The sequence below is a fragment of the Ovis canadensis genome, chromosome 7 (genome assembly GCF_042477335.2).
Source record: "Ovis canadensis isolate MfBH-ARS-UI-01 breed Bighorn chromosome 7, ARS-UI_OviCan_v2, whole genome shotgun sequence".
Lineage (NCBI taxonomy): Eukaryota > Metazoa > Chordata > Mammalia > Artiodactyla > Bovidae > Ovis > Ovis canadensis.
Window position 1 is genome coordinate 96138890 of NC_091251.1, and position 23612 is coordinate 96162501.

General features: G+C 45.2%; 3 protein-coding genes, 1 non-coding gene and 1 pseudogene across 7 annotated transcripts in view; 2 read left to right on the forward strand and 3 right to left on the reverse strand.

The window, feature by feature from the left end:
- Positions 1-2665, reverse strand: part of SYNDIG1L (synapse differentiation inducing 1 like) — a 58501-nt gene extending 55836 nt beyond the window's left edge. For 2 of the 3 annotated variants that reach the window (XM_069597062.1, XM_069597060.1), the window contains exon 1: positions 2412-2603. The gene's annotated coding sequence lies outside the window, so the exon portion shown is untranslated. Of the gene's footprint in view, positions 1-2411 lie in introns of all 3 variants that reach the window. The other variant, XM_069597063.1, reaches the window with a different exon arrangement.
- Positions 2666-3955: 1290 nt separating this feature from the next.
- TRNAW-CCA (transfer RNA tryptophan (anticodon CCA)) lies at positions 3956-4028 on the forward strand. The gene has a single exon. It is a non-coding gene; the product is annotated as a tRNA-Trp (tRNA).
- Positions 4029-9213: 5185 nt separating this feature from the next.
- NPC2 (NPC intracellular cholesterol transporter 2) lies at positions 9214-18920 on the reverse strand. Its single transcript, XM_069597070.1, has 5 exons — positions 18550-18920; positions 14186-14293; positions 12452-12624; positions 9947-10064; positions 9214-9620 (listed from the first exon to the last, which is right to left on the reverse strand). The coding sequence occupies exons 1-4, from the start codon at positions 18629-18631 to the stop codon at positions 9978-9980; spliced, it is 450 nt and encodes a 149-aa protein (XP_069453171.1). The 5' UTR covers positions 18632-18920; the 3' UTR covers positions 9214-9620; positions 9947-9977.
- On the reverse strand, positions 10724-10904 carry LOC138444492 (U2 spliceosomal RNA; annotated as a pseudogene).
- On the forward strand, positions 18590-22170 carry ISCA2 (iron-sulfur cluster assembly 2). 2 transcript variants are annotated; one of them, XM_069597069.1, is made up of 4 exons: positions 18590-19151; positions 19661-19763; positions 19880-19995; positions 20435-22170. In XM_069597069.1, exons 1-4 carry the CDS (start codon positions 19087-19089, stop codon positions 20607-20609), a joined length of 459 nt encoding a protein of 152 aa, XP_069453170.1. In that variant the 5' UTR covers positions 18590-19086; the 3' UTR covers positions 20610-22170. The 2 variants fall into 2 exon arrangements, with proteins under 2 accessions (XP_069453170.1, XP_069453169.1); XM_069597068.1 differs by having other exon boundaries at positions 19041-19151; positions 19658-19763.
- Positions 22171-23612: the final 1442 nt, after the last annotated feature.

The window sequence follows — 23612 nt, forward strand, 5'->3', positions numbered from 1 at the left end:
AGCAAATGTAATGAGCTTGAATCATCCCCAAACCATTCCCTGGTCTGTGGAAAAATTGTCTTCCACAAAACTGGTCCCTGGTGACAAAAATGTTGGTTTGGACATAACACCCCATGAAGCCTCTTTATTTAGCTCCTCTCCAGAATGACATAGAAGTGGCCCCTTTCTTTCTAGAGGGGTGGGTAGGCAGAGCAATCTTGATAATAAAATCCAGTGAACAATTTCCAGACCAGACTAAGAGTGAGTGGTTTGCTGTGGGTTCATGTCAACTCTTTATGCACACCTACTGTTGTGCTAGGTCTTCAAGGGAGGGGTGAGTGGTACAAAAATTAAAAAGAAAAATTTTGCCTCAAAAGAGCAGGTTCTTCATGCATTTCTAGTATTATCTCATTTATAAAACTTCAATCATAAGAAATGCTTTGGATTATAGTGCTCTGAGGTATTAACGCTTTTCAGACTCTTTCACTGAACTACCGCTACAGTCATAGCACTGACATCTTTAAAATCTCGCAACTTTTTATAATTACATGGAATTTACATTCCAGTCTATATCAGTATTGGTTTTAATATAAAATGATCTTCCTCCCCCTCATTCCTCAAGGTCTAGTTATAACTGAAGCCATAGGAAAATGGGACACTTATCCTGTCTTTTGTACCCCAGCACATTATGTTACACCCAAGGGACACAGGTATCCTCCAAGAATCAGGGTAACAGCTCAATCCCTATCTATTGATTCTCCCTCCTTCCCAGCCTAAGTCCTAGGTCTGACCCTGCCCGGGCCTCCAGACCCCCCATTTTTTCTACTGTGGCTCTCCACTGTGACAAGCCCAGAGTCTCCTAGCTCTGCGACATCTTGCCCCTGGCTTTACCTTCTTTCTGTACCTCTCTCAAAGGAGGCTCTCTGTTCAGTACCAGTCCTTGTTTTTACATTTTGTATTGTTTTTGGTTTTGGACACACAGTCATTCAGTCTCAAGGTAAATAGTGGCAAAAAAAGTCATCAGTTATTTCATTAACTAATTCTTTAAAAAAATATGTATTGGCCACCTGCTGCTCAGACGAAGTGCTGAATATGGTGATGAGAAAAATAGAAGTATTTTCTACCCTGGTCGTGGTTATAAGTTACTGGGAGAGATGACATTAATCAACTAATCCTATCAGTATGTAATTGTGAGCTGTGCCAGGAAGGATGGAAATGAGGGGCTATAAGAACTATAGAGCAAAGTAGGGACTTGATCTGATCCAGATGAGGTGGTGCTGGAAGGCGTCCTTGAGAAAGAGACATTCCAGTGTAAATGGGGAGGATGAGCAAGAGTTAGCTAAACAGACAGCTAACTAAATGAGGGGGGCATTCCAGTCAGAGGGAACAGCATGTGTAAGAGTCCCGTGGCTAGGGGAGGGGAGCACAGCCAACTTGAGGAACTGAAAAGGAGACCAGTGTGGCCAGGGCATAGTCAGAGAAAAGAGAAGTGAGTCAGATGGGAGCCAGAACTGTAAAATCCAAATCGTTAATTTTAGCTGGAGATACATACATAAACACTGGATACGCAGTCAGGACATAACCAAATATGCTTATTTAGTTCCAGAATAAACAAAGGAGGGGGAACTTTAAAAACAAATTCACCAAGACCAGAAGTTCAGGAGAAGGTAAATTCACTAAAATAAATATAAAAACAAAACAAAACAAAACAAAAAACACCCTCAGAAGACAAAGGGCAGGGACATGTTTGTTGAATGAAGGAAGGATAAACGATGAATGAATAAAGACCTGCTACTGAATTAGCCATCTTCATTTGCAGACATGCTCCCAGCAGAAGCCTGACCTGGCTCTGCCTCTTTCAGGCCAAAATCGCCTTCAGTGCTCTTCCCTCTGGATGCTATGGCTTGCTGCCCCTGTGACAGTCACGGCATGATCCTGCTGTATGGCCCTGATGGGTTGCTGCTTGCCTTTACCACTAGACTTGCAGCTCCTTGGAGGCAGGGACCTGGCCCTTCTCACTTTTTCACCCCCAGGGCCCAGCAGAGTGCCTGGCACACAACAGGTGCCCCTTGCTTGAAGGATTGCACAGTGTTGTCTCATATAAATTCCACAAGGGGATCAGGGTAATGAAAGTGAGCAGTTGCCTAAGCCATCCATACCCTCAGGACTAAGAGCAAATATTTCCGGAGTACCATCTGCCTTAGACATCTGGTTTGGTGGCAAAATTTTAAACTTGTTCTTAGAATGATCAAATCCAAGACTTTGTTTTCTGTGAGTGTGTCCAGCTCATCAAGTCAGTAGAAACTAGGCAGAAAAATCCACAGGATGAATTGCCAGTCATCTCCACTAGCCCACGATATTCCTAGACTCTTTTCTCCTACATCCATCCACCGCTGCCCCCCACCCGCTTCCCCAGTGCTTTCTTTACCCACCTTGAAAGGGGATGCTTTTTAGCAGCCACAGGCTGGGAGATGCTCTGGATAGCTCTGTGGGCCTCGTTTCCATCCAGCCAAGCCCTGGCAAGCTCTGGAGGGAAGCGGAGGGGCTGCAGAGATTCAGCAAACCAGAGAGGGGAGAGCTGGATAAGCTAGATCCGCTTTCTCTAGAACTCTCAGAGGCAACCTGATACAACACGCAGCTACAGAGCAGGCATCGTGACCCACACAGGGGGTGAGCAGCCAAGAACAGCTGGGAGGTTGGGGGAACAGAAATGGAGACAGACAACCGCCAGGAGGGGAGGCGGGGAGGCGGGGAGGCGGGGAGCCATTTCCTCCTGAGCCCAAGGCCAGGGAGCCTGCGGGCTGGAGACAAACCGGTGTTGTCAGTGAGCCCGAGACACAGATGACAGCTGGCTTCCACAAAAGGGGAGCCCAAGTCCTGCTCTAGAGCCACCTACCCAGGATAGGGCACTACCTTGCCCTTCTTCCAGAGAATGAAACCAAATCAACTGTTTTCTCTTCTCAACCTTTTGGAGACCAAGGTGACTGGAGGGTTAAACGGTCAGATTCAAAACCTAAAGAATCAGGACATTTGTTTTCCACATTAAAACAATTTGCTACATGGGAATTCCCTGGTGGTCCAGTGGTTAGGGCTCAGCGCTTTCACTGTAGTGACCCAAGTCAAATTAACCCATGACTGGGGAACTTAGATTCTGCAAACCATGGAGAGAGGCAAAATAAATAAATACAAATTGCTAAATAATTGCTGAGTGCTGAGTTTTCGGCATTTACTTAAAGAGGAAACAGCAGTCTCAATTCTCAAGATGTTTACAGTTTAGTAGAAAAGTAAGCTGACACACAAAAAACCACACATAAAAAACAATGTGGCTAAGTGTCATAAAAAGAGGATTAGAATCTGCCTTAATGAAGCCAAACCACAGGAGGCCATGAGGAGGCCACTGGTCTTGAATGGCACCCGAAATGAAATCTGGAAGACAAATCCATGGCAAATGCCTGTGATTTTAGGCCACTGGGCAGTTTCCATGGATGCAACCTTCCTTTCTTATCTAGGAGGATAATAATCTTCCAGTCCTTGTCAGAGCCAGAGCCAGGCACTTTGATGAGCACTCTGACACACCACCTTGGGTCTTCATGAGAACCACCTTCAGGGGGGTGCTTAGCCTCCTGTTTTACAGCTGAGGAAACTGAGGCCTTGTACTGTGCTGTTCTTAGTCACTCACTCATGTCCAACTCTCTGCAACCCCATGGACTATAGCCCGCCAGGCTCCTCTATCCATGGGGATTCTCCAGGCAAGAATACTGGAGTGGGTTGCCATGCCCTCCTCCAAGGGATCTTCCCAACCCAGGGATTGAATCCAGGTCTCCCACATTGCATCCCACATTCCCATCTCAGCCACCAGGGAATTAAGAAAAATAACTCATTCCAAGGCCATTGGCTGGGGAAAGAGTTGGAACTGGGATAGAAACCCAGGATATATTTTAAATTTTAAACTGTACAGAAATCTATAACCAGGACTTCCCTGGTGGTCCAGTGGCTAAGACTCCATGCTCCCAATGCAGGGGGCCCAGGTTCGATCCCTGGTCAGGGAACCAGATCCCATATGCCAAAACTAAGATCTGGTGCAGCCAAACAAATAAATATTAAAAAAGAAAACCTATAAACTGCTGTGTTCCACAAGTGAAAACCTCCCTACCCAACCCTAGGGAAATGCTCAGTGGTCCTGTGGAGTGGTTCAGCTTGCAGTGGTGTCACTCTCAGATGTTGTGCTCCTGGACTCTAAAGCTCCCTAGGAGGAACCAAGACCATGTGGGAGCAGGCAAGATGAGAAGATCAAAACCACATCTCAGAATTCTGGGGAATCAGATACAAGTTCCTTGGGCCAAATCTACCTGAAAGTGTTAGTCATCCAGTCATGTCTGACTGTTTGCGACCCCATGGACTGTAGTCCACCAGGCTCCTGTGTCCATGGAACGCTCCAGGCAAGAATACTGGGGTGGGTCGCCATTTCCTTCTCCAGATCTTCCCGACCTAGGGACTCAAACCCAGGTCTCCTGCATTGCAGGCAGATTCTTTACCCTCTGAGCCACCAGGGAATCCCTATCTGAAATGCTCTCTAAATCAAAGATTTTGGCCATAATCTCTGTCCTTAGCCCCTCGGGACTCCAAGGAATTGTCCTCGCTCTCACAGGTGTGGCCAGTCTGCATCTGCCAGCCACTGGTGCTTGAGCTTCCTTTCAGTGTCTCAATGAATCATAAGCTGTTAGTTCTGACAGAGACATTAGAGGTTATCTAGCCCAATCCCTTCCATTTTTACATTACACATTGACAGTAATTAATGGCAGAGCCACTAGGATGTTTTGTCTTTGTTTCAGTAAAAGGTCAGCTTACCACTAAACACTAAAAGCTATTTCCCTTGCTTGCAAACCCAGAAAAGAATCTCATAACTGTTGTGTACATCTCCTGAAAACATCTGTGAAACTCCACTTTTTAAGATTTTGCTCCACCTGCAGTATTACTTTTTGTGGTAGAGGCCTGTGGTAGGGAAGGGGGTGGAGAGCAGAGTAATGCATTTCTCTAAGGCTGAGAACAGAAGTCCTGCTTCCTCACCTGGAACCCCCAGCATCTCTGCCATATTCACGGCCAGCAGCCATCCATTTTGTTTGCCAGGCTCCTTATCAGCTTGACCCACTGGCAGGCAAAGCTAAGCTCATCCTTTCACCTGCTGGCTGCTTATCTGGGACACATGATGTGTGGAGAACAGCCTGCCAGGCAGAGAGGGGCCAGGATTTTTCCTCTCAGGGCCCCAGCAGGTGAGCAGAGCAGCGCTGCAGGGCTGGGTCTGCCCCCAGTGTCTCATGCCTTTGCTCCCCATTTAGGATGGCCAACAGCTGCACTCTTCCGGCACCACGGGGCAAGGAACAGACAGCAGGCGGGGAATGCCCACAGCAAGTGGGAGACGCCGCTGCTCCTCTTTGGCCCCAGTCATAAGGAGCCAGCCAGGCTTGCTCATCACTTTGCCCACCTTCTCCAAGGACCCTCAAAACACCTCTGCAGCTCATCTCCTGGGCCCCATCTCTACCCCCCTCCACTCCTTTGTAGGAACCAAACCTCTCGTTGGGAAGGATGGTAGGTTCCCATAGCAATGGGCCTTTTAGCTGTTTCCATGGCAACCAACACCCAGACCATTTAGTTGCTAGTCAACTGACAGCTGTAAGTGAATAGGATTCAGTTTAGAATCAGAGGGATAGGCCAGAGAGTCTCTTCGTAGAAGAAAACACAACCACCCAAAAATGATTCAACTCTTCTAAAGACTTTTTAGGTAACATCCATGGAGATCCAGCACAACTTTCTACTGGAGGTTACACAAGACTGCTTCTCCAGTTTCCAACACACACACACACACACACACACACACACACACACATACACTCTCTCTCTCTCTCTCTCTTCAACTGAGTATCCCCCAAGTTCTATATCCCACTATGTCTCCTTCCCAAGGACATTTGGGGACATCCTCCAAGACATTTTTCACACATAACCCTTTCCTCTGTGTCAGCGCTCTTACTATGTACGATGACCCTGTCCTCACGCTAACCCAGTCATTTAAGCAATATTTGCTTTTCAGATTGACTGATGGGAATGGCTAATCCAGATCATCATCCCCTAGCCCAGACCTCACCTATGGCGAGTCACTTTCTTATGTCTGTGGGTGTTCCTACAGCACAGACTGTTTTACCAACCTTTGCAAAACATGATTAAGATCAATCTGTTTCTTTTTAAAAGTCAACTAAAATTTCAAAACCAAACATAAGAGATTAGAAATTACTCCGTGCTCATTACTTTTCATTACTCTGAAAACTTGACTAAATGCCAGGCCTCCCACCTAATACTCTTCCAAACTGGGGATACTAGGTATTGAATTCCCTTTATTCCATAAGCAGGAGTCCCCATCGTGGTTTGTGTTTTATTCTCTTGGGCTCCAAAATCACTGTGGATGGTGACTGCATCCATAAAATTAAAAGACGCTTGCTCCTCAGAAGAAAAACTATGATCAACCTATACAGCATATTAAAAAGCAGAGACATTACTTTGCTGACAAAGGTCCATCTAGTCAAAGCTATGGTTTTTATAATAGTCTTGTATGGATATGACAGTTGGACCATAAAGCAAGCTGAGCACTGAAGAACTGATGCTTTTGAACTTTTAGGGTTAGGGGTTAGGGTTAGGGTGGTGTTGGAGAAGACTCTTGAGAGTCCCTTGGACTGCAAGGGGATCAAACCAGTCCATCCTAAAAGAGATCAATCCTGAATATTCTTTGGAAGGACTGATGCTGAGGCTCCAATACTTTGGCCACCTGATGTGAAGAACTGACTCATTGGAAAAGAACTGACTCATTGGGAAAAACCCAGATGCTTGCAAAGATTGAAGGTGGGAGGAGAAGGGGACAACAGAGGATGAGAAGGCTGGATGGCATCACCGACTCAATGGACATGAGTTTGAGTAAACTCCGAGAGTTGGTGATGAAGAGGGAGGCCCGGCCTGCTGCAGTCCATGGGGTTGCAAAGAGTCAGACATGACTGAGCGACTGAACTGAAATGAATTGCATTTATTTTTGACTGCGCTGGGTCTTCATTGCTGTGCAGGCTTTTCTCTACTTGCATCGAGTGGGGGCTACTCTCTCACTGTGTCGTGTGGGCTTCTCATTGTGGCGGGTTCCCTTGTGGAGCACAGGCTCTCAGGCACAGAGGCTTCAGTAGTTGTGGCTCACAGACTCTAGAACAGAGTCACAATAGTTCTGGCTCATGTGCTTAGTTGCTCCAAAGCATGTGGGATCTTCCCCTATCAGAGACTCAACTCCTGTCTCCTACATTAGTAGGGGATTCTTTATCACTGCACCACCAGGGAAGCCCCACCATCATATTTTTTTTATTCACTGGAGTCTGGGGTTTCTCTGCCCTGGAATTCATGCAGAAGAGGAGCTGTCTAAGCCTCCATGGCTTGCTCAATGGACTAGAAAAGCGAGAGCATCATTGGAAACAGCATGACCTTTTTGAAGGGGGCGCCTATGAGCCCTCTGTATGGAAGATGACCTTTCAAACTAATCCCCCCATGGGAGCCCTACCCACTCTCTGCTGCAGGCTCCATGTATCCTCACAATGGCCAGTGAACAGTTCTAAGCTGTTGTGTGACCCTTCTGCTCTGACCGAAGGATATACACTAGTGGAACTGCTTTTCTTCTGTCTTCTTTCAGCGAGAGGGCAGAAGTATAAAATGCAGGGCAGGGAGCTGTTAGCCTCAAAGGAGCCCAATGACATGAGAATCTTTGGGGAAGGAGAGAGAGCAGACACACGGGAGAACTGAGCTTTTCTCCTGTACAGAGGATTGCCTCGTCTTCGAAGGGACATGTCATCACACAGCAGATTGAACCTTCTGATTTTCCATCTCTGTCTAGATGAGGGACAGTGTCTATGTCTCTTAGAATAGCAGCTGATATTTCCTGATTGTATATTATGTGTCAGGGTCATTCTAATGTTTTATATGTAACATCTCATTTAATCCTCACAGCTTTACTGTTATTATTTCTAGTTAACACATAAGGAAACTGAAGTGCACAAACGTTAAGGGATTTTAACATCCTACTAGTAATTCTTGGCTCCTGGGTGGCTCAGAAGACAAAGAATCCACCTGCAATGCAGGAGACCTGGGTTCGATCCCTGGATTGGGAAGATCCCCTGGAAGAGGGCATGGCAACCCACTCCAATATTCTTGCCTGGAGAATCTCCATGGACAGAGGAGCCTGGCAGGCTACAGTCCATGGGGTCAGAGTCAGACACAACTGAGCGACTAAGCACACACTGGTAATCCTACTGATTGATGAAGCCAGGATCCAACTACCAGCAGTCTGAAGCCACAGCACCTTTGGAATCCATTTAAGTCTGATAAACCCAGGGTCCAGCACAGGAAGACTGAGTGGGCTGTCCCTTTAGGCACAATGTGATAGAATACACAAAACACCCTAGCTAGAGTGCAATGATTGAAAGGCTCTAGGAATTAACTGGGAAATCTTGGGTGCTGATAACTTTATTCCCAGTGTATGGCTGTCCCCTGGTGGTTTTCCTGGGAAACTCACATGCCGAAAAAATCTAGTGAAAATAGGATGAAAAGAATCAGACTAAATGATTTATTTGCTGCCTAAGCACTCCAGCCTAAAAGAGATGAACTTCCAAGGGCCACATTACCCGACTCGTTTGTGAATGGGGTTGTCAGCTAAAAAGCTAAAAGCTGACAGATAGTACATTGACTCAAAACAGCAAACTATATGCCCACGATTGTACTTGTACTTCAAGAGCAGGACACTCCAAGATTTAAATAATTCAGCCAGTACTTGCGGCAACTTCACATTTCATCTTTAAGCTTCTAGACTTTCTCCATGGCAGAAGGTTCCTAAAGATTACTATGCTTATGCAACTTATAACTTCTTACTTCCAGCTCCCACCCCAAATTCAGTTCCCTTGACCTTGCGATGCTGCTATTCCACTAGGGGATGCTTGCCTTCACTGTTTCTTTCAAGCACCCTTGGTGGTATAAGATTGTGCAAAGTGAAGTAAACAAGGTCATTTTAAGTCAGACAGAGAGGTGAGTCCTGTGGAAAGGGAGAAACAGCAGTTTCTGAAAGTCATGTCTTTACTGCACTGGGGGATCACGGGACTGGATGTTCACCTCCTGTGGATCTGGGGTAACACACAGGGTAAAAGAAGTTGTTCGGAGCTCAAATGCAGAAGATTGCCAAGTGTTTGTTTATTCAAAGAGACATGCATAAAGAGGTCACAAGTTAGTATTGTTAAAAAAAAAATCAAAACACCTGCTAATCAAATGCTGCAATTAATGAAAACGACCTAAGATAGAAAAGGAGACATGAGCTAACCACAGAGAAATTTTGGTGACACCGCTGCAGAGCAAGTCACGGCCAGAGAAACAGTTGGAGCTAGTGGTAAGGAGGCTCACTGGCCAGATGCACTGAGCTCAACGAGGCACATGGAGACAAGGAACTTGCAGGTGTGATCCCAGGTAGACGGACGTGGTCTGGAACTCATCCGCTGCTGCAAGGGCCGACAGCCCTAGGGCAAGTTATCCAGTGACCCCCAAGCAGCTTCATTCAGGTTCTGTCTGGTGACACCCTCCTTATTCCAAAAGCAAAACAACAAGACAAACAAAATCCAAACCAAAACCAAAACCCACCAAAACCAACAAAAACCCTCCGAAACCTGAAGACAACGGAATCAATCCCTGCAGTCTCACTTTCTTGTGGAAAGAAAAGCTGGGTAATCCAACCCTTTTACAAAGGATAATATAAGGGCAACAGTGCCAAGCTCTCAGGTACAGGGTCTTAGACGCTTTTGGAGGTTGAGAGGCACAAAACGGCAGTCTGAAAATTCCTTTCCTCTTATGGCACTGATTGAGTTTAGACTTGATCTCTCCTCCCCTCCCTCCACCTGTGCTCTCTCACCGCCAGATGGACATATTGGCACTGAACAGCTCTAGGCTTCAACCTCTATTGGGATCTGCCAGCAGAAGAAACGCTGGTTTTTGTCATCCGTGAGTTCCCACTCCACCACCACTTTTATCTGGAGAAAGAAAAAGAATCAAGAAAAATGAAACTAGGACCTCACCTCAATCCAGAATGGGTTTAACTATGAATTTTAACTATGAATCCTAGATGGAAATTGTAACAAACTGTCTATTCCTCATACTTTTCCTCTTAAATCATGCCATCATGAAGGCTGTTTGGGTGGGATGCAGGCACAGCCTGTGTCCTTAAGCTTAGAAGGGTAAACCAAGTTACACCTAGGATTTAGTGTTAGCAGTACCACATCCTAGTTTAGTTAGCTTCTTAAATAAAATTTCTAAAGCATTCTTTTTTCTCTTAGATCAATGATACATAAATGAAGGCACCCATGAAAAAGAATATAAAGTTAAACAATTTCACATGCATTTTGACATGATCCAGCTTCTCCCAACTATGAAGAGCAGAGAGTAAATAGTTCGATTTCTAGGTCTCAGGAAACTTATTAGCTGAAAAAAGAAATGTCAAACCACAAAGGATGTCCAAAGAAGTTTAGGGTTGAATGAATACTTTCAGGGACAATGACTTTCGTGGCAATATAGCTTTGATTAACCTCCTTAAGCCGTTTTTTGACATTATACCCCTATAGAGATCTCTGCCTTGACTGGTTACACTAGGAGCTGTCTCCTTTTTTAAAAAATTTCCCCCAAGGCTAGGGGAGGGGGATGCACTGTTCCTGGAAGTACTGCAATACCAGGTTGATGCGTGGAGTGGACGGAGCAAGCTCATATTCCAACTTCCTGCTCTTTAATATATTGTCTTCGGATAGAAAATGTATCAGATATTAAACTGATAGGAATAGATACTATACTTGATCTTGGCCAAAAGGCCGAGAAGCGATCCTTCTAATTCTTAATAGATCACTGGCACCTTGGCCAGTTCTTTCATATGCAGACTTTAGCTTACTTGCTTTTAGTTACAACCTCTCTTTTGTACTCAAAATGTTTCTTCAGAATGCAACATTTGGATAACAGTGATACCCAGCTTTGAAACTTGTTTGGTAACTTTTTCAAGACTAGTACACATTAACTACTGTTTCACTTACTGCACACATTAACATAGTTTGAGCTGGTTTTCAAATGAAATGTCACTTAAGCTCTGCAGAGCAACAAAACAAAAACAAACAAAAAACAAATGAAATGTCACTGACCAATAACTACCATATACTAAGTGCCTACTCTGTATCGGGTCCTAACTAGACTTGATTTAAGTTACTGAGGCTCAGATATGCCCATGATTACATGGCTGGTCTGCAAATTAACCTGCAAATCTGTCCCCGGCCTTTAGCACCTCTGATATCTCTCAAACACAGGGGCTTCCCTAGTGGCTCGGATGGTAAAGAATCTGCCTGCAGTGCAGGAGACCTGGGTTTAATCCCTGGGTTGGGAAGATCCCCTGTAGGAGGGCATGGCAACCCACTCTAGTATTCTTGTCTGGAGAATCCGATGGATAAACGAGCCTGGCGGGCTACGGTCCATGGGGTTGCAAAGAGTTGGTTGTGCTTAGTGACTAAGCACACGTGCATGGTAAGCACAGACTCCCTATATTTGAGTCTTTTTAGAATGTTCTTTAATTACTGGCTATTTCTATGGAAAAAATGGCCAGACTGCTCCTGGTTTGACTTGATCTCCTTTTAAGAAATGCAGCTCTTTCTCTTCATTGAAAAGAGTAGTCCCTTTACTTCCTCCATTCTTACCAAGATTCATAATCGTTAACACAGGTCCATTCTAGCAGGCTCTATCTCACCTGCTCTGCAGATGAAGAGGCAGGTGTAGCAGTGTGAGTCAGAGGTGAGGGTGGGGGTGGGGTGGAGGAGAGAAAGCAGAGAAGAAAAAGCTACCACTCTGCTATGGACCTCACACATGACTGCTCTCTTGTTAAGAGATTAATGGAGAGACCAGGTTTTTCTGGTGACAATGGGACTACTTGAAATCTTGAACTATCTGATACTTCGCTAAAATTCTGTAGGGCTTCCCTGGTTGGCTTAGTGGTAAAGAATCTGCCTGCCTATACAGGATGCATGGGTTCAAGCCCTGGAGAGGGAAGGATTCCCTGGAGAAGGAACTGGCAACCCACTCCAGTATTCTTGCCTGGAGAAGTCCATGGACAGAGGAGCTTGGCAGGCTACAGTCCATGGGGTCGGAAAGAGCTGGATATGACTGAGTGACTAACACTCTCACTTTTCAACCATTAGGCAAGAGACAAAGAACGAAGGGACACAGTGAGAACTCGGCACCTCACGATTCCCATGCTCCTTTCCCTTAGGCATTCGCTTCTTCCTCATAGAGATGAAGGATTCCTCTTCTAATCTTTTCTTTCTGCCCCCTCTCCTCCAATTTCCAAACTAGTCACAGGACTTTCAGTGTTCTCAACCACAATGTCACTTACGGAGGGGTATTCACTCTTCACGGGTAGTTTGTTCACGTAGTTATAGGTCTTATCTTTTTCGATGGGGCATCTGATCCCAGACTTACAACCATCAGACTCAGGAATGGGAAAGGGAACTGGGATGCCCATCACAATGCCATGTACCACAGCCTTGCTACTTTGAGACTGAGTATCTAAGAGGGAAAAAAAAAAAGAGAGAGAATCAGATAGCGAAAGAAATAGCCTAGTTCCAAACTCTAAATGAAGAATTCAGGCATAGTCTCATGCAATGGCATTGCTGTGATGGCAAACCGAAGTATGTACCTCTTAATTCCTAGGGTCTATTTCTCTTTGCAGTTACACTTAGTACTTCCATGAATGCTATGCAGAGAGTAATCACTCAGAAACTTGAAAAATTACTGAATTATACAAAAATAAAAATAATCAGTTGCGGCTGTTTTCTTTGCTCTTAACCCCACCTTGCTCTTCATTGCCTTTCAGTTTCTTAGAAGAATCAGAGCTATCTGGATAAATAACCTTATGGAACAAGCTAACTGATTTTTGGCAGTCAACTTTCTGTTTACTATATGCATCAGATTCTGTCAAAGTATATTGTGCATCTTAAAGAGTGTGGTCTCTGAATTCTCAAATACCCTGTCCGAAGAATTCAAATAAAAATTAAGAATAAAGTGGAGAGACAATACAGAAAGATAGACTAGAAGTCTCCACAGAAATGCCATGGCCGGTAACAGTAGCGAAAGCAGTAACTCTTTAGAAACTGGGTAACAGAAAGGTACATTTCTTGCTCACGTTTACCCTCCAAATCAAAAGGCAGGAGGAATAAGCGTAATAAAATTAGGGCAATTGGAGTTATGAGCTATTAGATTCTTCTGGAGATCCAGAGTATTGGGTCTGTTTCTTTCTGTCTCCCAGCTGGGAATTACTTTTATTGAGAAGATACATTTTTGATTTGGAACAATAGAGGGGATGGGGTATTTCTCCAGGAGAGATAACAACTCTAGGACTTAGAGCTGTCTTTAGGCTTATGAATAAGCGATGATAGGAACTCCGAGATTTTTTTTATTAGTCTGTCTAGTTCCATAGGATAGAAAATGAGGGGAAGATTCAGAACAGCTGTCCTGTTTAGAAACAGAGCTTTTACATTTGTCTAGATTCCCGGGAATCTAAAGGAGGTGAATAAAGAAGAAATAAACAAGTTCCAGTAACATTTCTTCAAGTTGAAGAAGAAAGCTTGGACTTCTTGGTTGTTTCTTGGGTCAACAGTAAGTTCCCCAAACCTTACAGAGGCTAAGTATGAATTGCTCCTATATTTTCAGGCAGAATATAGACTTAATAACTGGAAGATATATTGCTTTAAATAACATTTTGGAAGAGTTCTAAAGTTTACAGAGTTAGGGTTGGTACTAACACTCTGCAGTCTGTAGCTAAAGAGTTGACCTTCCCATGAAATCTGCTGTTTAATATGGACCACAATAAGACAAGCTGTCTTCTCTGACCTGTGAACACATGGAAATCCCCTTTGCTTAAAGGGAGTCTGGCAACTACAGATTCCAAGAAACAGGCATGCGGGACCCAGCATGAGAAGGGTGTGTAAAAGCATGGTGTCCACTGAGAGGGAGGTCAAGGAATTCCTGACTGCAATTCCCTCCTCCTCACATTCCCACGCTCACTCCAATTCTTAGATTGATGTCACGCTTTAAGATGAATTTGAAGGCAAAAATCACTTTTACTTACTACTAGTGAATGTGACATTAACACTGTAAGACTGTCCTTTGTGCAGTTTGCAGGGCTGGGTGGGACATGGGCTCACATTCACTTCCTTTATAACTCCGACCCCAGAACCTGCAAAAGAAGAACAACTTGTTTGGATGGGAGGGAAAACAAATCACCTTGGCTGTCTCCTACCTAATGAGAGCACCTAAAGGTGCTCTGCCTTCCCAATGAGACCACTGGGACCAGCAGAAACTGCTCATATTCGACAGGTGGAGGGGAATTAAGGAAATGATCGAGCATACACAGTCAGCTCCCCTGCTCTACAAGCTGGGAGGGCTCCACCAGGGAAAACCATCCCCACCCCTCCTTCCTGACACAGGATCTGAAAGTGGCACACACGGCTTAAGTGATGACTCAAGTCACACAGCTACTGTTTCCACTTGGGATCTAAGGCCACTCTTTCCAGTTGTAATCTTGAGACTGGCTGCTCTCTCAACTGTCCTTCCCACCCCCACCCACGCTTGCTCTTTCAATCCTGCTCTGGTGGCTATCCAACTCATGGTCTCTGAGCTTTGAATACCGCCACCGATGAGAACAGTTTCAAGCGCACATTTGAGATACACAGAGCAGAGGTGTATCTACTCTGGAACCCATGTTCTTCAAAATAAGTGGTTGGAGGCAGGGAGTGTGACTTTTATCCCCCCCCAGTCTAAATAAGGACAAAAATACTCTGACCAAGAAAAGTTAAGCACAAATCTTTAAGAATCTTCTTACTTCACCCAGGCCCCTGAAACCAGACAGCTGAATGGGAGAGAACAGAAGTAAACAGCTGGGTGAGTTTAAGCTCTGCCACGCATATGCCATTGCTGAGCGCTAGACTCTGGGATCCGACACCTGGCTGTGAGCTCACTGGCTCCGTTAAGTACTGTGGAAACTTAAGGCAAGATACTTAGCCTCCCTGGGGCTAACAACAGTACCTACCTCAGAGAGAAGTTGAGTTAATACATTGTAACTCTTAATAAGTGCTTGAAGTGAAGTGAAGTGAAGTCGCTCAGTCGTGTCCGACTCTTTGCGACCCGGTGGACTGTAGCCCACCAGGCTCCTCTGTCCATGGGATTCTCCAGGCAAAAATATTGGAGTGGGTTGCCATTTCCTTCTCCAGGGGATCTTCCCAGGGATCGAACCCAGGTCTTCCGCATTGAGGGTAGACGCTTTAACCTCTGAGCCACCAGGGAAGCCTTAGAACATTGTAATGCTATACAGGTATTCACCATTACTATCATTATACAGGGGCAGTTCCCAGGCGGCTCGAGTCCTAAAGAATCCACCTGCCAAAGGTGACACAAGAGACATGGGTTTCATCCCTGGGTCAGGAAGATCCCCTGAAGGAGGAAATGGCAACCCATTCCAATCCTCTTGCGTGGAAAATTCCATGGACAGAGGAGCCTGGTGGGCTATGGTCCATGGGGTCACAGAGGCGGACACAACTGAGTGTGAACACACACACACACACACATCATCACCATCATACTGGCATTTAGTCCGTGAATTCAATCTAGAGCAGCTGCTCCTGGGTGGGTTAGCAAGTTCCCCTTTGACACAAAAGGTGAGCTTCTCACCTCAAATTTACTTTGTGGGTAGAAATTCTGGATCTAGACAATAGAATGGACTGTCTCAAAAGTACAGTGTATGTACTCAAAAGTACAGTGCCAAAGAAAATGGCAGGTTGAGAGCATTATCTTGGGTGGAACAGTTTCCTTGTTTTGACCAACACTGCTCCAGCTAGTTCTGTAAACCATACTTTGCTGTCCCCTATCCCAACTTGCTTCACCATCATGGCAAAGTCCTCAAAACACAAATACAAGATTCTTTCCCCTAAGTATTCTCTTCCACTCTGTCCTATCTTCTAGGATCAGGAAAAAAAAAATCCAGAACCTTAATCAACAACTTATTAAAAAACCAGTGCTTATGCTGATGCTTACAACTTCTAGTTTCTATCAAGGCTGGCTCACATGACCGAGGAGGTACTGAATATCCTCAGTACCCTTTACTGATCTGAAGGGCAGTACTTAGCTACTTCGTTCAGTTTTGTTTTTTCCTTTTCTTGACAAGAGGTTCTTGGATTTCCAGTGTCAACAGAGCAAATTTCTCAGTCCTAACCCTCAAAAATTGCAAAACTAGTTTGCTCGGCCCCATTTCTGACTTGAGGAAATACCACTTTAGGAGAAAGGAGGCAAAGTAGGACTCAAAAAACCTTTTGATGTGGGCACTGAAGTTTTTTCATTGTATTTCCCAATTCAAAAGTAAATTGAAAGTCTATCACTGAAACTCTCCTTCCCTTAAGAAGTTCTTGCCATAGGTGTACACCTGGTGTTTTCACATGAGCAGACCAATCTCAGGATTCAGTTTCCTTAGTTGTTTTTTTTTTTTTTTTTTTTTAATGTTAATGCTACTGTTGAAATCCAGACTGACTCACAAACACCTGAAGAGCCTAAGCTACTCCATCTTGTAAAAGAGCTCCATTTTGCAAAGGTACCGGGCAAACAGACTAAGACTTTGGATATTGCCTAAACTTGCCCCACTGTGCACGAGCCAATCAGCCCTTAGGTTAAACCTCCTGACTTTAAGTTCAAGAATTTGTGATTTATCTTGGAAGTAATGATTTACCATGGAAATAAGAAAACCAATCAGAACCCAACACCTGACCCTTCCACAGAAGGTAACCAATTAGATGTCTCCCAACCTGGAAGCTCCTGTTTTTCGAATTTTTCACGTGAGAATACCCTATATAAGCAATGTAACCCAGAGTTCAGGCCTCCTCCCTATAGCTGCTGTGTCGGTATCGGTGGGAGCCCCAGCTCGAGCTTGGTAATAAAAACTCTCTTGCTTTTGCATCGGATATCGGCTCCCTGGTGGTCATTGGGAGATTTCGCACCCACTAGTTTCCTACTGCTTATGAGCTGTAAGAACTTGGGCAAGTTACTTTGTGTGACGGTTTCAGACTGCGAGAGTTGAATGAGTTGATAAAGTTAACACAGTGTTTTCATCCAAAGTTGGATGAAAGTTTAATGGTGGGAAGTTTAATGGAGGGAAAGGCAGTAATGTAAGGGGATAATACCGTCTTTCAAATGCCAGTCTCCTAGTTCAGTGGAGCAGCATTTGTTAAGCATTAGTAGGCCCGCAATTTTTATTTCTTGATCACTCCTAGTCCTAGTCCCCAGTTCTGCTCTTGCCTCAACATTAATTTTGGAAATATAGTGGAAAGAGTATTTATTCCCTCATTTACTTTTCCAGCAAATATTTATTGGACAGTTACTATTACCTGGGCACTGGGTGTAAAGAAGCACATTTATTCTGCTTGTCATTATGCTGTGTGATTGGGTGAGTTACTCAACATCTCTGAAACTCAGTGATTGACTATGTGTGCGCGTGTGTGCTCAGTCATGTCTGACTCTTTGCGGCCTCAAGGACTGTAGCCCGTGAGGCGCCTCTGTCCATGGGATTTCCCACCCAAGAATATTGGAATGGGTTGCCATTTCCTCCTCCAGAGGATCTTCCCGACTCAGGAATCAAACCTCCTCTCTTGCATCTCCTGCACTGGCAGGCAAGTTCTTTACCACTAGTGCCACCTGGAAAGCCCATGATTGATTATAGGATCTCCAAGTTTCCTTCCAGTTCACAAATTTTATAAAGTCAGTTTCATTTCTCTTTCACTTATCATTACACCTCTCCACTTCAGAAAAGCTCTGCTCAAACATTTAATTTGGATAGATTTGACTGAAGGAACTCAATTTCTACCCTGTTGTATTTCTCCAACCACAGCTGCAAGAGAGGGTTATGCATCACAAGTTGCGACCAGAAACAAGAGTTTTATAAATAGGAGGAGAAAACCGGAAAGAATTAAAAGTGTCATAGCCCAAAAGGAAGCCCTAAAGGAATAGCTCATGAAAGGAGAATTGACTTTTGATGTGTCATCAAAAGGGAAATGTAAAAAAAAGCAAAAGGAGTGGGGACGGAACGGGCATCCAAGACACAAGGCATAATAAAGAGAGGTTTTGCACCGCACCCCTGACGCCGCAAGCGGCAAGTGAACCTTCGGCTGTTTGCCCTACAAACTTTGGGAAACTTCAGCAAAAAGCCCACCTCCAGGAATGTGCTGGGACCCAAACATGGGTTGATGAGATAAAGTTGTGAGAGGTCGCGTTTTATCCAGGCCAACACCTTGTCCCCTACCCCAACTGACTTCAGCCCACTTCACGAAGGGTCCGAGGCTGAGCCTGGCTGCTCGCAGGACCCGCCAAACCCAGCCCAGCAGTCTTAGCATCAGATTCTGTCAGGGGCTCCCGCAGAGGGCGCGAGAACTTCGGACTGGCCCCGGGGCTCACCGCAGTCCTTGAATTTCACCGGCTCGGCCAGGGCGGAGGCACTGAGTGCCAGGAACAGGAACGAGACGGCCAAGAAACGCATCGCTGCTGAGGCTCCAAGCTCAAGGAAGGGAGAACCAGCTGTCTCGGTCACAAGATAAAGTCTTCAGGGACGGGCCGGGCCGGGGGAGGAGCCCAGTCAGGCGGCTGGTCACTGGCCAGCGGGGCCGAGGCCTGTCCGCGCCCCGCCCCCGGGTCCACGGAGCCAGACAAGGGGTCCGAGACTCTAGCAAACTCCGCCCATCCGCTCCGCTCCGCCGCAGGGCAAGCGGGATCCATCTTCATCCGGCACGCCTCCTCTAGCCAGCGCTCCGCCTGGGCTTTGTGGGTGCGTCCCCACTTCCGCAATGGGAGCATTTCTAGCCAATCAAGTCCCTTCTCCTTCCACATCTCCCAATAGATGTGCTTAGGGGCGGGGTTTCCTTGGATCCCACCTCCCGAGGCCCAGGCGCGGAAGGCGATTGGGGAACTGTGAGGGGGCGGAGCCTGCAGAAGAAAATGGCGGCCGTCCGGGGGCTAACAGCTGTGGCCCTGAGAGTGGTGACTCCCTGGCAAAGGAGCAGGTAACCAAGCCTAAAAAAGCACCTGGTTAGGCCCTCCAAGACTCAGGAGAACTAAGGCTCGCTGGGGAGGTGAAGGTTTGGCGTGAGGCTGTCAGGGGAAGGGACTTCAGGTTTGGCGTGAGCTGTCCAGGCGGGGGAACTTCAGGTTTGGCGTGAGGCTGGCCGGGTGGGGAGACTTCAGGTTTGGCGTGAGGCTGTCCAGGTGGAGGCACTTCAGGTTTGGCGTGAGCTGTCCGGGTGGGGGAACTTCAGGTTTGGCGTGAGGCTGGCTGGGTAGGGAGACTTCAGGTTTGGCGTGAGGCTGTCCGGTGGGGGGACTTCAGGTTTGGCGTGGGGCTGTCCGGTGGGAGGACTTCAGATTTGGCGTCAGGCTGGCCGGGTGGGGAGACTTCAGGTTTGGCGTGGGGCTGTCCGGGTAGGGGGACTTCAGGTTTGGCGTGGGGCTGTCCACGTGGAGGGTTCTAGGTGCTCTTCTGCTCCCAATCTCATCCACCTCCCTTGCGCAGCAGGATTCTCACGGCCTCCCGCGGACCCCGGGCGCTTCGGGAAGTGTCGTCCTCTAGCCCTGAAGCTGGCGAAGGGCAGATCCACCTCACCGACAGCTGCGTCCAGGTGAGAAGCCGGTCGCGGGGCAGGGGTGGTGGTAGGGGGAGGGGGAGGATTTCCTTTTGGCCCACCCTTCTTTCTCTCCTTGCCTGGCATTCTTGACTCTCCTTCCTGCATTTCAGAGGCTTCTGGAAATCACCGAAGGGTCAGAATTCCTCAGGCTGGAGGTGGAGGGAGGTGGATGCTCCGGATTCCAGTACAAATTTTCACTGGATACAGTTATCAACCCCGACGACAGGCAAGGAGAAAGGGGTGGGTCCTCCGAGAATGTGCAGGAGGGATAAAAGTGTCTCCAATTTAAGATGCACTTTTATTCCACATTTAAAACTTCTGCTAAGGATAACATTGCACCACCCTTCTCACACAGTGGGGATACAGTGAAGATTTGTTGCCTTGATTCAAAATAACTAAGTCATAGGAGGAAAATTGGCCTAAGTCCATAGGGTCATTGGTAGAGAGTCAAGCTGGACTAGAAAGTTTCCAGGCCTAAATTTCTATAATTTCCCAGTACTCTTTCCATTAGATCTTTTTGCCTCAGAGAAAATCAGTACCTGTTAGAGGTCATAAGGGAAGCTTCCTCCGTATTTTAGAAAACAGGATGGGCATCTCTGGGCTCAGAGGGTGTTATGTCTCTGGTGTTTATGATGTTCATTAATGCCTTCCTCCCTTCTTTTCAGGGTGTTTGAAAAGGGTGGGGCAAGAGTGGTGGTTGACTCTGATAGCTTGGCCTTCGTCAAAGGGGCCCATGTGGACTTCAGCCAAGAACTGATCCGAAGCTCATTTCAAGTGTTGAACAATCCTCAAGCACAGCAAGGTTGCTCTTGTGGATCATCCTTCTCTGTCAAACTTTGATGTGATGACAAGTGACCCGGAGATTGCTATCATCTGACTGATTTGAGGAACCTGGGATTAGAACAATTCTAGAAGTTTCCTTCCTATCATGACCCTCTCTCAATTTTATTTTCCCTTAATTCAGGATGTTGTTTCACCACTATTTTCAGAATGTGAAACTTTTACTCTTGATTTAATTTCTCCTACACAGTTGTAAGGCCAAGCCTGTGGATGCTGTTAGCTAAGGTTTAGTAACTGGTTGAAACCAGTATCATCTGTAGCACCTCCAAGGTTCCAGGAGTTAGTTCTCTGGCCTTCAGAGCTACTTGTACAAATGTGTATAGCTATGTATAAAAGCTTCGTTTTAAAGAAAGTCCTTATTTATTTGTGTTGTGGATCAGAATCACAGATTGCATAGCTTGAACACTGTGTTACTAGACCAGAGAGGATGAGAAAGCCAAAGGGAATGTTATCTTTTTGTTTTGCTATTTATTTATTTACTTACTTTTATTGAAGTATAGTTGATTTGCAGTATTGTGCCAATCTCTGCTGTACAGCGAAGTGACTCAGTTATATACATATATACTTTCCTTTTTATTTTCTCTTCCATTATGGTTTATCACAGGATATTGAATATAGTTCCCCTGTGCTATACAGTAGGACCTTGTTGTTGAAATGTTATCTTTTTCATCTCACCCTTCCTTAATGTGCTAGTTTACTTACCATTATTTTCTATGCACCCCATTCTTCGCTTCCCATTTGTTACAGCAGATACATTTTCTTCTCATACTTAGGAATGTGTTAGATTCACGAAACCAATAACCCATCACCCAGAAAAACTTCGAACTAAACCTCACTGATACTTGAATCATAAGTTTGAAAATAAGCTCCATACTCCATATTTGCACAAGACATTTCGTGATTCTTTGCTCATTTAGTGACTAAATCTTTTTAAAATATGTTGCTTTATTTATCTTATGGTGTAAAATGTTTCTGGTCTCATTGCATAGCTGGAAGTTGTCCCTTTGTTGATATAGATAATAGATACTTGGGTTTGTTTGTTTTTTTTCAGTTTGGACTATAAAATGTAGGGTGCCCATTTAAATTTGAATTTTTGACAGCAAATAATTTTTAGTATAAGTGTGTCTCTGCGAATAGTAAAAATTATTTGTTGTTTATCTGAAATTCAGATTTAATTGGGTATCCTATATTTTTATTTGTTAAATTTGATAACCTTCCTTTCGAGTCTCTGTAAGAAGAGCTTTTTAGCCACGAATTCCAGTGAATTTAACTAGAAACAACCGTAGTATGTATATGACCATGTTGGGAGAGCCAGAACTGCATGGCAACAGACAGCTAAAGGAAAAGATAAAAAGCACCACCACGACAAATGGTTAACGACTGCTAACGTTGGGAAAACCACAGCCAAGCTGACTCTGTAAGGGCTACTGGTTAAACTCATCTTTTCTTCGAGAGCCTAAAAGTTCATATCAGCAAATTTTGCATTCTGGAATGGATTGAAACTTTTCTAGACTTGATTAAGGTCATTCAATAAAAGAATCATCCATAAGAAAAATAGAAATACAGAATCTGAGACAAACTTACTTACATTTTCAATGTGGGAAACCCTAGGACTTAGAACAAACCTATCGTGTTTCTGCAGTGTATACAGACACAAAAGGTCACTCAGAAACCTGAGCAGGTTTTTTTCTTAGCAAATTGCCATGGAAAAAGTCAGAAAGCACTGTGTGGAAGCATCTGTGTATTAACTACTAAGTCAGTGAAAGTAGTTGCCAATACCTGGGCCTAATAAGGTTTTCAGCACAGACTAAGTCCTTTTATCCTCCTTGAGAAGAGATTTTGTTACATTTGAAGTGTTAAACCTCTTCTCTGATATTTTTGTGGGTTACCACACACATAATAATGAGCTTAGCACAAACATAATAGCTTTAGTTATTCCATAAACCATTAAGTTCTAGTGGTCAGTTGGGCAAGAACAGGATTTCTTCCAAAGACTGTATAAATACCTCCTATGAATGGAAGAATTGAATTTTGTGTTTAGAAAAAGTGGGTTTGGGAGAAATCAGCTTACTTCATCACACTGGGAAAGCTTCACAGGGAAGCCTGAGGTGGTGACAAGAGGTCTCCATTGGAGGAGGGTGATGTAGAAATTTTAAGAACACGGCATGAGGAGATAATGGCATCAAGGGGACAGTGGGCAATTGGCTTGGAATAAACAGTGATGGTAGAATAGGTTTAGGATCTTCTGCAGGCCTTTCTGATCAGATGCCCTCTTCCTGGCAGGCTGTCAAAGCCAGCAGACATTTTCACAAGTTTTGTTCACTGTGCAGTTCATTAGATTTTTTACCTTCCCATTACTTTGAGGGGAGGTTATCAAGACCCTGTTTATTGCAGAATTGGGTTTTATTTACCTTCATGAGCTAGTGATCCCTGGGGCAGCATGCCCCACCGTTGTTGTAGCCGAACAGTTGTGTAAGAAATGAAGGCATGAGACCCTCCCTCTGTTTTACGTTGTGAGTCTTTATGTTGTTGGCTCTTAACTATAGGTGTTCCACCTGCCCTTAGTCTCTTTGTGTGGGAATGTTGACCAGTTACAGGGGATTCAGGGATAAGAGATTAGAAAGGACTACTGAAGAAGGTGTCTGCCGGAGTCCAAGCCCTGGTGGATCCAGGGTGATTCGAAGGGGAGACAGATAGGTGAGGAAAAACTTATTTATTTAGAGATATAAGATTAGGAAGAAATAGTATAGTAGGAAATTTAGGTGGAGAAAAGAGGCTGAATAACTTGGTTTATGGGGAAAACCAATAAAACTTCGAGACAAGAAGTTTGCACCATCTACGTTAGGCCACCGGCGCCCACTTGAATATCGAAGGGTGCTCTGCCTTAGGCTCCCTTTCACGTGGATCTTAGAAGCCAAGGCAAGTAAGTAGACGTGGTGAGCCTCCCCGCTCCAGATGGGAATTCAGCTGGAAAAGGGGAGAAAAGAACGACATGGGGGAGCC